The 16530-nt window shown below is 50.6% G+C and overlaps 1 protein-coding gene across 3 annotated transcripts in view; it reads left to right on the plus strand.

Moving 5' to 3' along the window:
- The first annotated feature begins 657 nt into the window (after nt 1–657).
- MYO7A (myosin VIIA) overlaps nt 658–16530 on the plus strand; it is an 83618-nt gene continuing 67745 nt past the window's right edge. The window contains exons 1-2 of one of the 3 annotated variants that reach the window (XM_027039594.2): nt 658–1160; nt 3300–3362. In XM_027039594.2, the coding sequence (XP_026895395.1) occupies nt 3345–3362 (18 nt within the window). In that variant the 5' untranslated portion in view covers nt 658–1160; nt 3300–3344. Of the gene's footprint in view, nt 1161–3299; nt 3363–15448; nt 15582–16530 lie in introns of those variants that run through there. The other 2 variants (XM_027039592.2, XM_027039593.2) reach the window with 2 other exon arrangements.

Below are 16530 nucleotides of genomic sequence, written 5' to 3' on the forward strand. Positions count from 1 at the left end.
CCGCCCCAGTTGCGGACACACCTCCGACACACCTCAGTTAGAGGATGGGGATCTCAAGGAGTGCCTCCCTCTGCCGAAGCTGAAGTTCCCCCTAGAGAGGCGTGCACTGATGGGGCAGCTGCCACGTGGCAGGAGGCAAAGGATGGTGACAAGCACCTGCCAGGTCTCAGCAAGGAGTCGTCGATGTTACCCTTTGCCAGTGCTCGTAACATTTTGTGTGCTCCTCCTGTTCATGTCCAGCCCACACTTGTAAGTCACATTATTTTACTTCAATGCGTCCCTGGAATAGACAGGGCTTCTCCAAGTCAGTTGATTTGAAAGAAAGTTTCCTGGGTGATTATGGACAAGACCTGCCCACCCCCAGAACAGGCTGTGAGGACAGTGTTGAAGTGAAGAGCTTGAGGGGTTGCATCTGAGGGGAGCCCTTGGGAAGTGGATCTGTGGTTGTGTGTGTATGGGGACTGGGGAGAAAGGGCCAGAACATGGGGCTTGCGACCTCCTGCCGGGGCCCTGCCCTGCCCTGCCAGGTCCCTTCCTCTCAAGACTGTCAAACAGCCATTTACAGAGAAGAAAACAGCTTGGTGGAGGGCAGGCAGGTGCCAAGACTCAGCAAATCAGTGACCAGGTCAGGATTAAGAGGTTTTCTGCCCACGTGCTGGGAGCAGGTGGTGTTACCGCATATAAGAGCAGGCAGCTGAAGCTGGGCTGGGTTGCTTTCGCCTGAGTCTCGCACGGCTCAGCAGCACAGTGGAGGGAGTCCAGGGCCCCCGGCTCCCCACTGGGCAGTACAGCCTGCCTCCTACGCTGATGTCACGGCACCCAGGTCTCGGAGGCCTCTCCGACTCCGCCTCCTGAGGGAAGGTTCCGGAGCAGGGCGTGGGGAGGGCAGCAGTGCCACTGGACAGCCGTCCTGGCCGGGAAAGGAAGGGAGAGGCTGAGAGGCAGACAAGACAGTCACACGGTGAAAACCTGACACATCCAGAGAGACACCCCCCCGCCCCCCCACCCACGGAGTGACTGGCCTTGGAGCAAGACAGAGGAAGAGGGGACGTGTGTCTGCATATTGTCCCAGACTCGTGACCCCAGCTCTTGAGCTCTTCGTGCAGGTGGCAGCTGTGTGCGGTCCGGTGAGCAGCTGAGAGTGGGGAGCTGGGACCCCGGTAAGCATGGGCTATACCCACTGTCCTGGGCACTGGGAGAAGGGGGATCCCAGGCTTGGGCCAGCCTGGAACACCTGCCCCCATAGCCATTCACTCCTGGTCTGGCCCTCTGCCACCTTTGGGATTCCAGCCACAGTAGCCACTGAATGAAACTGTCCTGAGCCTGGACAGATGGAGGCTCGTAGCCTGGAGAAAGGAAGAATCAAGGGGCATGGCATCCAGTGAATTGTCTGTGACCAGGGCCGGGGCACCAGGGCAAACTACCGGAGTGGCAAAGAGAGAGAGAGTCTCTTTTGGCCTCTAATACTTCCTTTATCTCTTTCTTTCTTTGTTTCTTTCTTTCACTTTTTTTTTGTTTGTTTTTTAATTTGAGGGAGTGAGAGCAAGTGTGCAAGCAGGGGAAGGGCAGAGAGAGGGAGAGAGAGAATCTCAAGCAGGTTCCGTGCTCATTGTGAGCCCAACGCCGGGTTCAATCTCACAACCGTGAGATCAGGACCTGAGCCAAAATCACGAGTCAGACCCTTAACCAACTGAGCTACTCAGGTGCCCCTCTTTTTCTCTCTTTGAGTAAGTGACTTCCTTCCTCTGTGCCTCAAGCTTCCCATCTGTGAAAGGGGAATAGGAAGCCCTACCACCCAGGGTTGTTGTGGGAACAAGGTAAAGTTGGGCACGGGCATAAACTATAACTACAGTTTTGTTTTCCCTCTTGTCAAGTCAAAAAGCAGTCAACTTAAACATGGATTAGTTTTTAGGAAAAGTTGATCCTGTAGCTTTTTTTTCTTAGGTGTGGCCATTAAATTCCATGTTCTTGCCACCCGTCCACCTTCCAGAGCCCTGAAGGCCTTGACCCTCCCCAGCTCCCGAGGCTCACACTGGTGCAGGAGGCCAGGGCGAGGCTAGGCAGCCTCTACAGATGTGGCTCCCCATGGCAGCTGCCTGCCGGCCCTTGTTGAATCGCCTTCCCTGCCAGCCGGGCTGGGTGCAGGGCTCCAGAAGGACCATGCGCCTGCTGTGTTCCAGAGCTCTGGGGCAGGGGTCAGGGCTCAGGTGTCAGGCAGTGTCCTGGGCAGAGGATCAAATGCCCCAGCGCCTCTGAATGGGCCTTGTGAAAAATTGATGCTCGCCCTGGGGGGCAGGTTGGGGGCCAGAGTGGCCTCACACGGGGCCTGTGGCTGGGGCTGCCGCGGATCACCACGCTTGGTCCCACAGTTCCTTCCTGGGCATGGCCCTGGCCTTGTGCTGTGTGAGGCAGTGGCTGAGCCCACCCCCAGCCCTGGATCAATCCCCAACTTTGCAGGGAGAGAGGTGGGGACAGACCCAGACCTGATAACATAATGCATATAGTCAGGGCTGGATAGACAGGAACATCAGGGCTCTTGGCAGCCTGGGGGTGGTCAGCGAAGGCTTCCTGGAGGAGGTACTGTCTGAACTGAGCCATGAAGTGTAGGTGGGAATTTACTAGTCGGAATTCCAGGCAGAGGGGTCAGTGTATGCAAAGGCCAGGAGGTATGAAAAGGGTTGGTGTATTTCAGGAGTTGTGGGTGCTGAGGATGGCCTAGGTGCAGGGACAGGGAAGGAAGAAAGCAGTGAGAGGCAAGACTAAAACATCAGGAGCCACATGGTGCTGGGTCTTAAAAGCCAGCCTGGGGGGCTTAGAGCCCCCATCCTAAAAGCAGGGCATGCATGAGCACGTAACACTTAGCCGGTGACCCTCCCCTCGGGCCAGACTGCTCCCATCACCCAAACTGCTCGGGCAGCCCTCAGCTGGGAGGCTGGAAATCAAGTCCTATTCCTGAACTTCCCCTGCCCTGCTGTGTGACTTTGGCAAGTGTTGGTCCCTCTCTGAGTCCCTTTGCCCATATGTCCAGGGGAGGGGGCTCCTAGGAGCCCTTTAGAAATCTCTGAATGACTGTAACCAAGAGAAGAGCTCAGCTGCTCTGGGCAGTGGAGCTGGTGACGGTGGCTGAGGCTCAGGTCACGCAGGCTGGGCTGTGGCCAGAGGGAGAGAAGCCAGGGAGGGAGTGTTCCCCAGGGGGAGGAGTAGCTGAGGCTTTGGGAAGAGCCCAGGTGACCCCAGCCAGGCTCAAGGCTGCCAGGGCTGGCTTTCTCAGACACTTCACATGGTCTCTCCCTCTGCAGTACTGTATCTGGCCAGGCAGGAAGCAAGAGCATCTGACAAAGGACATGGTGATTCTTCAGCAGGTGAGTGTTCCCGGCACCCCCATTGACCTTCATCTTTCTACGCCAGGAAGAACGCTGTTGGGTGACTCATCCTCCCCCATCCCATATTCTCCCATCCATATGGTTAATGGTAGGGCACCCTCCCCAATACTTTCTCTTAGAAACCTCCTATCTATGCTTCAAAACCCAGCTGTGAAACTCCCTGACTCTCGCAGGCCCAGTCTAGAACTGCTCCCTCTGATGTGTCTGCTGGGGCTTCCCTTTCTCACTACACTCACCCTACTGGATAGAGATTACTTATTTACGTACATCTCCGAGTTCCCAGGCATGTGCAAAGGCCCAAATGTGGGAAAGCCTTTGGGGACAGGGAATAGGAAGTTGGTCAGTCTGTGAAGCCAGACCAGGAAGGGTCTTGAGCCTGACTGGGGAGCAGTGAGTGGGGGATGACCTGGTGGGAGCTGGAGCTCCAGGGGGTAATATGGAGAGAAACAGAGGTGCTGTGCCCGGCTGAGTCCTCCAGGCCCCTTTCCTTCCCAGGGCCACAATGGTCCCTGACCCTCAGCCCTTCCCCGTGATCAGCCTGAGGCTCTAATGAGCTCCTGGTCTCCACAGCCAGGAATGTGGGCCCTGAGCCAGGTCGGTCTGGCACCAAGCCCTAGGGCTGGTGGGAGTGTGTGCCTCAGGGGCTTGGCCAGCAGCTCCACATCCTCCAGGCCCGTCAGAGGCCAGCGGGCAGCTTTGTCCTGCAGCCGTGTGTGTGTGTGTGTGTGTGTGTGTGTGTGTGTGTGTGTGTGTGTGTAAGAGTAGTCAGGTTTCTGGTTTCCAGCAGGGAGAATCCGAATAGATGGTCTTCCAGCAGTAGCACTGCTAGGAATTTACCCAAGGGATACAGGAGTACTGATGCATAGGGCACTTGTACCCCAATGTTTATAGCAGCACTTTCAACAATAGCCAAATTATGGAAAGGCCTAAATGTCCATCACCTGATGAATGGATAAAGAAATTGTGGTTTATATATACAATGGAGTACTACTTGGCAATGAGAAAGAATGAAATATGGCCCTTTGTAGCAACGTGGATGGAACTGGAGAGTGTGATGCTAAGTGAAATAAGCCATACAGAGAAGGACAGATACCATATGTTTTCACTCTTATGTGGATCCTGAGAAACTTAACAGGAACCCATGGGGGAGGGGGAGGGGGGAAAAAAAAAGAGAGGTTAGAGCGGGAGAGAGCCAATGCATAAGAGACTCTTAAAAACTGAGAACAAACTGAGGGCTGATGGGGGCTGGGAGGGAGGGGAGGGTGGGCGATGGGTATTGAAGAGGGCATCTTTTGGGATGAGCACTGGGTGTTGTATGGAAACCAATTTGACAATAAATTTCATATATTAAAAAAAAAAAAGAATAGATGGTCTTCCATCCCAGGGCTGGAGGAGACCCCCTCTAGAGCCCCTTGGCTTAACAGCCTGTTCAAAGGCCTGCCCGCCATGGCCAGAGCCAACAAGAGAAGGAAAGTCATTGTCTCTGAGCATTTGCTGGTGCCAGGGCCTTGACTGCAGGCAGGGCTGGGTGGGCGGGGGCATTTACAGTCCCCAGAGGGGCGGCCTGGGCCACCCACAGCTCCCAGGGGGATTCTCCCTTAGGAAGCTTGTGAGGCAGGCCTTGGGCTGACGGCGCCCCCTCCCGCATTGCTCTCTCTGAATGCGGGCTGATCGTCCCCTGTGGGAGAAGGTGTCGGCAGGTAAATGCCGGCTCTGCCCACCCCTCACACAGAGAATACATTTCTGTTACTGCTTTGCTCCCGAGAAGGGTCCCAGCTCTGGCATCCAGCCAGCTATGCAGGCCCATGGCCACAGCCCACCCACCTGGGCTCCCGTTTGGGCTTCACTTTTGATGAGCGGACAGACCTGGGGCATGTTCTTCGGCCTTCCTGAGCCTCCGTTTCCTCACCTGTAAAACGAGGGGTGGGGGGAAACCCTCTTTCCTCGGATGGTTGTTGCGAAGATAAAATGCAATGAGGGTTCCGTCAACGTGCTGCTTCCTTCACCTGCCTCTCAAGCCCACCTCTCTCCTCCCTTTGTCCTGCCTCTCCCTCCCATCCTGAGAGACCCCGGTTCTCTCTCCCCCATCAGGTCTGCCTGCCCTGAGCACTTTGCTTCCCATTTTCCTGGCTGCCTTCTCCTCAGGCCTTCAGGTGGCCGCTGTTCCCTTCTGGAGGCTTCCCTGCTCTGCCCACGGTAGAGTCTGATCATACTCCGTCTTTTTCCTCGGCTTACCTGAGGCCTCCAGGTGAGCCTGGAAGTGGGGGGCAGCCCTCGTCCTGCTCCCCACGGTCTCCTCAGCCCCTCAGCCCTGGCACCAGCCCACTCAGATGAGGCTGTACGCTAAAGAAGGAATGACTGTTAGGACACCCTCACTTGGTCTGAGGAGCTAGGCAGACAGTGGTGCCCACCTCAGAGGAAAGCTTGAGAATGAAATGTCCCGGTGCATATACAATGCTTAGTCTGACGGAAGCGCGCTCAGGGATGGTTAGCTGCCATGATGACAACCAATGAGATCGTGTTGGTAGTGTTCCTGTGCATGAGAATTCCCTGTTTCTCTCTCTCTCTCTCTTTATTTGGTACAAAAATCTCAGGAGACCTTGAAGGACATGATGGATCTTTCCCCATGTGGGAAAGATTGGTGACCGAGATTTGTTCCTCCCTCTCTTCCTCCATCATCCCAGCCGTTCTGAGACCCCATAGGGTCCCAGGTAGAGGAAACCTCTGTATAAACATGGGAGAAGAATCCAAATTTCTTTACTCATGAAAACATTTATTTATTGAGGGCTAAAATTCTTCAAAAGTAGCATCCACACTGGTCCCAGTACGTGCCGGGCAGTCTCTATATGTGATCTCCTTTTATTGGCATAAGGCGATGAGGGTAGGGATTGTCCTGTCCATGTCACAGGTGAAGAAACTGAAGCCCAGAGAGGGCCATTTAGATATAAGCTGGGACATGTCAGGACAGGGAAGGGAGCCACCAAAGTGAGAGGGTGGCAGGCAGGAGAGGAGACCCTGAGAGGGGGCTGCTGTGCAGGGTGTATGATACAAGGAACAGGCACAGGACTTGGGGAAGGAGAGTTCAGACTGTCCTGTGGGGTGGCATTTGCAGAACACAGGCTCTTTCCTAGGGACCCTGAGGAGGTCTGGGCAGACCCGTCATGTGGATTGGGGTGGGGGTGCCTGGAGATTCCTGGCATATCAGAAGCTGCCTCCCCTCCAGCCACGTTCTCACACACCCACCCAGCAATGTGGCACTGAGCCCATTCTCTGTACCAGGCTGGGCACAGAGGATGCAGAGATAAATTGCTCCCTGTCCCGGAGCAGTTACCAGACGGCAGTGGGAGGTGGCTTGAAACATGGCAAGGGCACCTTTGAGTGGAACTGTAACAGCCGGAGTCCTGGGGTGGAGTGGGGGTGGTGGGGAACCTGGGGAAGGGGGAGGCTTTTGCCCTGCCTCTGATGGTGGATGCGGTGGGGGGCGGCACCAGGGAAGGTGCTGAGGCTGTTGCAGTAGCCCCTCGCACACAGATGAGGGACTGAAGTCTCCGGAGGGGGGGTGCAGGGATAGGCCCAGGTTGCAAAGCCAGCTGGTGCTTGCAAGAACCCAGAGATGTGTGGTGCACATGACACTCTTTTAAGGACCTCAGGGAGGGCTGCCATGCTTCAATATGATACAATTTCCGGCTCCCTGGTGGATCCCGAGTAGGGACTGAATGTACTTTGCCCGGATTCATAAGCACAGGGAGGTTTGAAGATAAATTTGTGGGCTGTTGATAACAGTTGGATTGACCCTTTTATTAGAATATAATGTCCTGCTTTGTCTCTTACAACAGTGTTCTAATGATTTCAAGTCTATTTTGTCTGATGCTCTAGCCACCCCAGCTCTTTTTTGGTTCCTGTTTGCATGGAATATATTTTTCTATCTTTTCACCTTTAATCTCTTTGTGTTTTTTGGATCTAAAGTGAGTCTTCTGTAGATAGCATATAGTTGGATCATGGGTTTGTTTTTTTTTTAGCCTATGCTGCCAACATCTACCTTTTTTTTTAAATTTTTTTAAACATTTATTTATTTTTGAGACAGGGAGAGACTGAGTGTGAGCAGGGAAGGGGCAGAGAGAGAGGGAGACACAGACTCTGAAGTAGGCTCTAGGCTCTGAGCTATCAGCACAGAGCCCAGCATGGGACTTGAACTCACAAACCGTGAGATCATAACCTGATCCAAACTCAGATGCCCAACTGACTGAGCCACCCAAGTGCTCCCAACCTCTGCCTTTTAAGTGAAGGGTGTAATTTGTGTCCATATAAAGATTTTTGCCATTTTGTTATGTTTTCCTATAGGCCCTTTCTCCCCCTCTCCCCCACCCCTCGGATTCCTCTATTACTGCCTTCTTTTGTGTTTGATTTTTTCCCCCCAGTGTACTCTTTTATAAATATTGTTTTTTTTTTAACGTTTATTTATTTTTGAGACAGAGAGAGACAGAGCACGAACGGGGGAGGGGCAGAGAGAGAGGGAGACACAGAATTGGAAGCAGGCTCCAGGCTCTGAGCTGTTAGCCCAGAGCCCTACGCGGGGCTCGAACTCACGGACCCGGGCTGAAGTCGGACGCTTAACCGACCGAGCCACCCAGGCGCCCCCCGCAGTGTACTCTTTTGATTCCCTTATCATTTCCATACATATATATTCTAGTGGTTACCCTGGGGGTATACGATTAATATCTTAAATTTCTAACAATCTAGTGGTAGTTAATAACAACTTAGCTTCAATGGTACATAAAAATGCTGCTTTTGTACAGCTCTGTCACCCTTCTTTTTTCCTACTGTTACTGTCAGAAATTACATCTTTATACATGGTGTGCCCATTCACATAGATTTATAATTATTGTTTTATGCATTTGTCTTTTAAATCATATAGGGAAAAAAAGGAGTTACAAACCAAAATAACAATAATGCTGGCTTAAAAAAAAATTTTTGTATTTATTTTTGAGAGTGAGCGAGACAGAGTGCAAATGGGGGAGGGACAGAGAGAGAAACACAGAATCTGAGGCAGGCTCCAGGCGCTGAGCTGTCAGCACAGAGCCCGACGCGGGGCTTAAACCCAGGAACCGCAAGATCATGACCTGAGCTGAAGTTGGGAGCTTAACCGACTAAGCCACCCAGGTGCCCCATGCTGGGTTTTATATTTGCCTATGTAAATATACTTTTGTAAAATTACCTTTATTGGAGTTCTCTATTTCTTTGCTTTCAGTGACTGTCGAGTGCCCATTAGTTTTAGCCTGAAAAGACTCCTTTTAGCATTTCTTGTAGGCAGGTCTACTAGCAACAAGCTCCCTCAGCTTTTATTTACTTGAGAATGTCTTGGTTTCTCTGTCATTTCCGAAGGATGGTTTTGCCAGATAATGAATTTTTTTAAATTTTAATTCCAGTGTAGTTAACATGCAGTACTATATTAGTTTCAGGTGTATGACGTTATGATCCAACAATTGCATATGTTTCTTAGTGCGCATCAGGATAAGTGTACTTTTAATCCCCGTCACCTATTTCACCCCTACCCCTACCCCCCTCCCTCCCCTCTGGTAACAATCCCTTTGCTCTCTATAATTAAGTGTCTGTTTCTTGGTTTGTTTCTTCCCCGCCCCCCCCTTATTCATTTGTTTCTTAAATCCCACATATGAAAGCATATGGTGTTTGTCTTTTCTGATGGACTTATTTTGCTTAGCAGTATACTCTCTAGATCCATCCATCTTGCTGTGAATGGCAAGATTTCATTCTTTTCTTTGTGGCTAATATTCCATTATGTTGTGTGTACATTTATATATACACACATATATGTATATATACACACACCCCATCTTTATTCCTCTACTGATAGACACTTGGGATGCTCCCATAGTTTGGCTATCTTAAATAATACTGTAGTAAACATAGGAATGCATGTATCCCTTCAAATTGGTATTTTTGTATTCTCTGAGGATTGGTATTTTCGTATTCTTTGAGGAAATCCCTGGTAGTGTGACTACGGGATCATAGGGAAGTACTATTTTCACTTGAGGAACCTCCATACTGTCTTCCACAGTGGCTGCACCAGTTTGCATTCCAACAGTGCATGCGGGTTCCTTTTTCTCCACATCCTTGCCAACGCTTGTTTCTTGTGTTTTTGATATTAGCCATTCTGACAGGCGTGAGGTGATAGCTCATTATGGTTTTGATTTGCATCTCCCTGATGATGAGTGATGTTGAGCATCTTTTCATGTCTGTTCATCTTTTCATCTGGATATCTCCTTTGGAGAAATGTCTGTTCATCTTTTCTGCCCATTTTTTTTTATTGGGTTTTGATTTGGGTTTTGGTGTTGAGTTGTATAGGTTCTTTAAATATTTCGGATACTAACTCTTTATTGGATATGTCCTCAGCAAATATCTTCTCCCATTCTATAGGTTGCCTTTTAGTTCTGTTGGTTATTATCAGATATTGAATTCTTACATTTGTTTTTCCTTTCCATACTTTAAATATATCATCTCACTGCCTTCTGGCTTCCATGATTTCTGTTGAGAAATCAGCTATTAATCATATTGAAGATCCTTTGTATGCAATGAGTCTCTCTTATTTTGTCTTTTGACCATTTGATTTTTAATGTGCCTCAATGTGGGTCTTTTTTTTTCTTTGCGGTGCAGAAAATTTTTATTTTGATGTGCCAATAATTGATTTTTGCTTTTGTTTCCCTTGCCTCAGGAGACCTATCTAGAAAGATGTTGCTATGACCAATGTCAAATAAATTATGGCCTGGGATCTCCTCTAGGATTTTTGTGGTTTTAGGTCTCACATTTAGGTCCTGAATGCATTTTGAGTTGACTTTTTTGTGTGGTGTAAGAAAGTGGTCCAATTCCATTCTTTTTCCTGTGGCTGTCCAATTTTCCCAACACCATTTGTTGAAGAGACCACCTTTTCCCCATTACATATTCTTTCCTTGTCAAAGATTAATTGACCATATAATTATGGGTTTATTTCTGGGCTTTCTATCCTGTTCTATTGATGTGTCTATTTCTGTGCCAGTAGCATACCGTTTTGGCCACGACAGCTTTGTAATATAACCTCAAGTCTAGAATTGGGATACCTTCATCGCTTCTCGGCCTTTTGGCTAAGATCAAGTGTAGAATTGGGATCCCTCCAGTTTTGTTTCTCTTTTTCCCAGGTGCTTTGGCTATTGGGGTCTTTTGTGGTTCCATACAAATTTTAGGATTGTTCTAGTTCTGTGAAAAATGCTGTTGGTATTTTAATAGGGATTGCATTAAACGTGTAGATTGCTTTGGGCAGTACTGACATTTTATGACAATGTCTGTTCTTCAAATCCATGAGTATGGAATGTTTTTCCATTTCTTTGCACTGTCTTTAACTTCCCTCATCAGCGTTTTATAGTTTTCAGAGTACAGGTCTTTCACCTCCTTGGTTAAGTTTATTCTTAGGTATTTTATTATTCTGGGTGCAATTGTAAAAGGGATTGTTTTCTTAATTTCTCGTGTTGCTGCTTCATTATTGTTGTTGTATAGAAAGGCAACAGATTTCTGTATTGATTTTTGTACTCCACGACCTTACTGGATTCATTTTTCAGTTCTAGTAGTTTTTTTGGTAGAGTCTTTGGGGTTTTCTATATACGGTCTATAGACGGTCTATATGCCGTCTCCAAATTGTGACAATTTTACCTCTTCCTTGGCAATTCGGGTGCCTTTTATTTTTGTGGTTGTTGTTGTCTGATGGTTATGGCCAGGACTCAATGTGGTTCTTTTTGAGTTCATCCTACTTGGAATTTATTGAGCTATTTGGCTGTAGATTTGTGTCTTTCATCAAGTTTGGGAAGTTTTTGACCATCATTTCTTCACATATTGTTTTTGCCTCTTTCTCTTGTCCTCTCCTTGCATACATGACATGTATGATGATGATTCCCATCATGCACATGTTGGGCCACCTGATGTCGCACAGGTTTCTCGGATTCTGCTCATTTTTCCTAGTCCTTTTTTTTTCTTCCTGTCCCCCAGACTGGATAATCTAATGAACCTATCTTCAAGTTTACTGATTCTTCCTTCTGCCTGTTCAAATCTGCTGTTGAATGTCTCTAGTGAATTTTGCATATAGGCTATTGCACTTTTCAACTGCTAATGTTGTATTTGGTCACTTTTAATCATGTTTACCTCTTTATGGATACTCTGTATTTGGTGAGATGTTCTGGTTTCCCTCTGTTCTTTGAGTATACTTCAGATAGTTGATAAAAACCTTTGTCTATGAAGTCCAATGTCTGAGCTTCCTCAGGGAAAGTTTCTATTGTTTGCTTTTTACCTGTGAATGGGCCATACTTGTTTCTTTGCATGCCTCATAATCTTTGGTTGAAAACTGGACATTTAAAAAATAATGTGATGGGGCGCCTGGGTGGCTTGGTTGGGTGTCCAACTTTGGCTCAGGTGATGATCTCATGACTTGTGGGTTTGAGCCCCACGTCAGGCTCTGTGCTGACAGCTCAGAGTCTGGAGCCTGCTTCAGATTCTGTGTCCTTCTCTCGTCCTGCCCCTCCCCCACTCGTGCTCTGTCTCTCTGTCACTCTCTCTCAAGAATAAGTAAAACACCAAAAAAAATTTTTAAACGTAATGTGATAACTCTGGAAGTCTGATTCTTCTCTCTCCCTCTGTCTCCAGTGTCTTGTTGCTTCTTGTGAGTTATAGTTTTGTTTAATAACCTTTCAAAACTATCTTTATGAAGAGTGTATTCTTTGTTGTGTGTGGTCACTGAAGTTTTGAAAACTCCTAGAGCCAAAAACCAAAACAAAATTACTTTCAGTCCTGCAGCTGGGCTGTGTGTGTGTGTGTGTGTGCGTGCGCGTGTGCTGGGCATGCCTTCAATGCTTGGGCCTTAGGCAGATCACTTCCTGTCTAAATGGAGCTTGAGGGTCAGTTTGAAGTGAGAGCTTAGGGTGTTCTTGGGCTTTTTCTGAACGTTCTTCCAACCCTCCACATGAGGTGTTCTAGATTCCCCACTGTATGCAAGAGCTTTTCAAAACCCCTATTCCCCTGGCTTTCCTGCAGGCTTTTTGGAGTGTCTATTGTTTGTTCCAACTGACTATTTCCATGCTTCTCCCTCACCCCACCCCACCCCACCCCACATAGCAGTGGTCTCGTTGACTGGTCTCTGAATGTTTTTGACCAAAACCCTCCCTACCTACTCCTCCACCCTGCGGGGAGTTCCAAGCTAGAGAAATAAAGGCAAGCCCTTGGCATTATTCCTTTAGGGAGCTCCCAGACTTGTTAGAAGAGCCATAATTCTTAGATAAGGGGTCTGTTCTGCCCCGTCAGGCCCTAAGATCCCACACCAGGGATACAGGCTTCCATCTTCAAGATTGCCACAGAGAGGTGCGGGGGGAGGGGAGGTTAAAACCCCACCAAGTTCTCCTGCTGGGTTTCAGCCACCTTTCTCTTTAGTAAATGTTCGGTTGGTTACTATAAACATTTGATGATTTTCCAGGGTTCTAGTATTGTTGATTCTGACCATTTTTACCACATTTTTTCGTATTTTTGTAAAGGGATGAGTTCTTGAGTTTCTTCTTTGCCATTTTCCCTGACATCACTTGCTCGTGACAGTTGGCACAGTTACTAAATGGAAGCTTTTTGTCCCACCTTGCTGTCAATTGTTGGGTAGTCCCTCCACCCCCGCTGAACATCAGTCTCCCCATCTGGCCAGAGCTGGACTGGATGGGGGGGTATGGCGGGGTGAGGGCAGCACCATGCGTTTGTGTGAGGCACTAAGGAAGTACAGAAAAGAGGGTAGTGGAGAGGGGATATTAAGGACAGGTGGCCCGAGTCTCTGTGGAGCCTGGGTGGCCGGGTGGCGGAAGGGAAGAGGATCGTGAGGTGAAGCATTTCTGGCAGAGGGCTTGGCACAAGCAAAGGTGAGGAGGGGTGCCTGGATGGCTCTGTCAGTTAAGCGACTCTTGATCTCAGGTCTCGATCTCAGGGTTGTGAGTTCAAGCCCCATGTTGGAACTTAAAAAAAAAAAAGTGAGGATAGGGAGACCCTATCCTGTGTGTTCAGGGAAGCAGGAGATGAGGCTGGAACAGCAGTGAGCCCTGGTTCTGGGAGAGGATCTGCTGATGCCAGAGTGGGTCACAGGGGTATCAGACTTACTTCCCAGACCTGGTGTGCAGGCTGCCTGCGGGGAAAGGGCCCAATCCCAGGCTTCAGCTAGGGGTGGCCTGGGTGCATGGGGTTGAGCAGTGGCTCTGGGCCAGGCAGGGCCAGGCTCTGAGTACTTGCTGGGTCTTCCTGAGGGGGCCTCTCTCCATCCACCAGACCTGATTTACCATCTCTTCCTTCTTCCCTCTGCTTCTCTGTGATGTGCTCTTCCCTCTCATGTCTGCCTGAGATAATCATAACCCCCAGGTACCACCCCTAACGTGACTTGCTCAGTTAATAAGAACCAACACTCATGCGGCCATTTTTTTTTTTTTTTTTTAAACAGGAACCAATCTGAGTGAGTTACACACATAAACCTTTTCAATCCTCACAAGCAACTCACGAGGTACTGTTATCTTGTCATCCCACAGATGTGGAAACAAAGGCACATACAGGTTGAGGAACTTGCCCCAGGTTACGCGGCTTGAGGGGCCTAGCCAGGGTTGAACCTAAGCCATCTGGGTCCCGAGTCCAACAGCTTAGTGGCCAGGCTATCCTGTCTCTCCAGGACTAATCCGTCCCTCATCTGGTGGCACTATCCTTATCTGGGTCTGGATCTGGTCCATTCCCAGGCCTGGACTTGTGAGCATGGTGTCCCCTAAGCTTTAGTCTGAGCCTGTGAAGCCTGGGTAAATGGACAAATGGAAGGATGCCTGGAAACCTATCCCCGGCACCGTCCTGTGTCTGAAGGGCCCTTCTCCCATGGACTCCTGTGGGTGGGTGGGCAGGGGTACGTGTGCTTATTCTGTGCTTGACTCGGGGAAGGATCCCTCCTAAGGGCACGGTCCCTGGGAGGGCATAGGAAGTAGATGGGAATCGCTACAGTCCATCAGCTTTGTGTGGGGTGGCAGAGGGCTGGGTCCCTGAGGCCCGGATAGGGGGTTGGGGTAGAAGGAAGCCCAGATCCAGTGGGGCAGCTCTGAGTACTGTGTGAGGCATCACTGTCTCCTTCCTTGCCATTCCCCCTTCTCCCTGCCGTGTTTTTGTGGGACAGTTAGGCTTCCAGGATTCTAGATAATGCCAAGGGCCAAATATGGGAACAGTAGGGCTTGAAGAGAGAGGAGAAAGGGGAGGAAGAAAACAGAAGTTAAGAAGAGGGGAGAAGGAGTGGGAGCAGAGTCCCAGGGCCTGTGCGTGCCGGACAGGATGGTGGCTCACCGCCCAGCATGGACCCAAGCCAGGTGCCCAGTCCCACGTGGCTGCCAGGACATAGGAGCCCAGCTTGGCGCCCACTGTCCTGGAGAACCAGGGGACACCCTTCCCAGGTGCCTCTTCTGCCTTCTGCAGATTACCAGCTGGCTGGCCTCCAAGCTGGGTGAGGAAGACCAGAGACAGACTGTTCGGAAGCTTTTCTCCCCTAAGTCCCACATCCCTACCCTTAGGAAGAGTTTTACCTGCCCTCCCTTTCCAGAGGTAGCCAGTGAGCTAGTAGGATCTCTCAGGCACCTTCCCATCCGTCTTAAAAATTATGAAGTTTATTGCGTTCCACTCCATAACGTCCCCACGTTCCTTTCCAAAGAAAACCTACAGATTGAGTTTCCAGGTGCCTGGTGGATGCTAAGGTCCGCAGCTCGGTTCTGCGGTACTACACGCTGGGGTCTCTGTGAAGCCGGCTGCGAATCCCCCCACAGTGATGAGCTGTTGGGGGTCCCGAGGAGACGGGCCAGGGCCAGGGCGGTGCGCGCCCCCTCCCCGTTCCCGCGGGCGTCACCTAAGCCGCCGTTGCCATGGGCACGCAGCAGATGGCCGGGTTTAGGGTTCCCGGCGGCGGTGCGCACGGGATTAGGTGAATTAGGGAGCCGGAGCCGCTGCCAGACCGACCGCGCCATGGAGCCCCCTGCCGACCCCGCGGAGCCCTCCGATCCCGCCGACCCCGCCGACCCCTCCGACCCCTCCGACCGCGGCGAGGCGCGCGCCAAGCCGCAGGGCAAGTGGGCGCTGGTTCGCAGCCTGAACCATGCGTTGAAGACCTACGCGGTCCTGCCGGTGAGGCCTGCGCGGGGAGGGGGAGGTTGCACCCTGGGAATCCCGCCCCGTGCCTCTGTTTCCCCGCCTGGCAGAAACGGGATGAGCGGCAATGGGTGGCAGAGCACCAGGGTGTGTGCAGACAGCCCCCCACCCCCACCCCCACCCCGGCGCCTCATGCCTTCCCTGACTCCCAGAGTGAACTTGGCCCCAGCCAGCCCCTCCTTGCGTCGGGAGCTTTTGCACATCCCAAATGGGAATGTGGGTTCAAGGTGAAGTCTCTAGTGGGGCACCTGTCACAGTGGAGTGGTATGAGTGGGACCAGGTTCAGGCGTGAGTGCCTGGAATCTGGGGACAAGAAGGGCTGGTGATGTAAGACTGGGGCCCAGTGCGCCCCTTTCCTCTCCTTCCCCTTCCTGTACCCTCCCCCCCCCCCCATCTCCTTTCTTTTCCATCTTCCTTCCCTCACCTTGTTTTTGGTTCAGGCTGCTCTGCAGATGCTCAGAGTCTTTATCAGTCACTGATTTGATGAGTGACTGTGGCCAAGTTCCTTTGTCGCTTTGGGCCTCAGTTTCCTCATCTGTAAAATGAAGACTTTGAACCCACCTGCATTCTGATGCCCCAAGAACTTTTCCCGGGACCAGGAACTTCTCCTCTCAGACAGGTTCTCAGGCCTCACAATTCTCCCTGAGGCCAGTTGGCTGCCATTTTCTCCTTTTTCCTCCAGTTGAGACCTAGAGCAGAGGAAAAGTTAAGCCACTGCCCTCCTTATGACAGTCCTTGGTTAGGAGAGTTCTAGTTGCCTGTTTCCTGTAGGCCTGAGCTCTCTGCTCAGCCTCTCTGAGCCCCCATTTCCCACTCACATGAAGTCTCTTATTCCCGGTTCTCCTCTGTTCCCGGAGTGGGGCATATCTCCTGTGTGCCAGGCTCTGTGCTGGGTTGGGGGCAACCTCTGACCCCCAGCTGCCCT

Source organism: Acinonyx jubatus, chromosome D1 (assembly GCF_027475565.1).
Source record: "Acinonyx jubatus isolate Ajub_Pintada_27869175 chromosome D1, VMU_Ajub_asm_v1.0, whole genome shotgun sequence".
NCBI lineage: Eukaryota > Metazoa > Chordata > Mammalia > Carnivora > Felidae > Acinonyx > Acinonyx jubatus.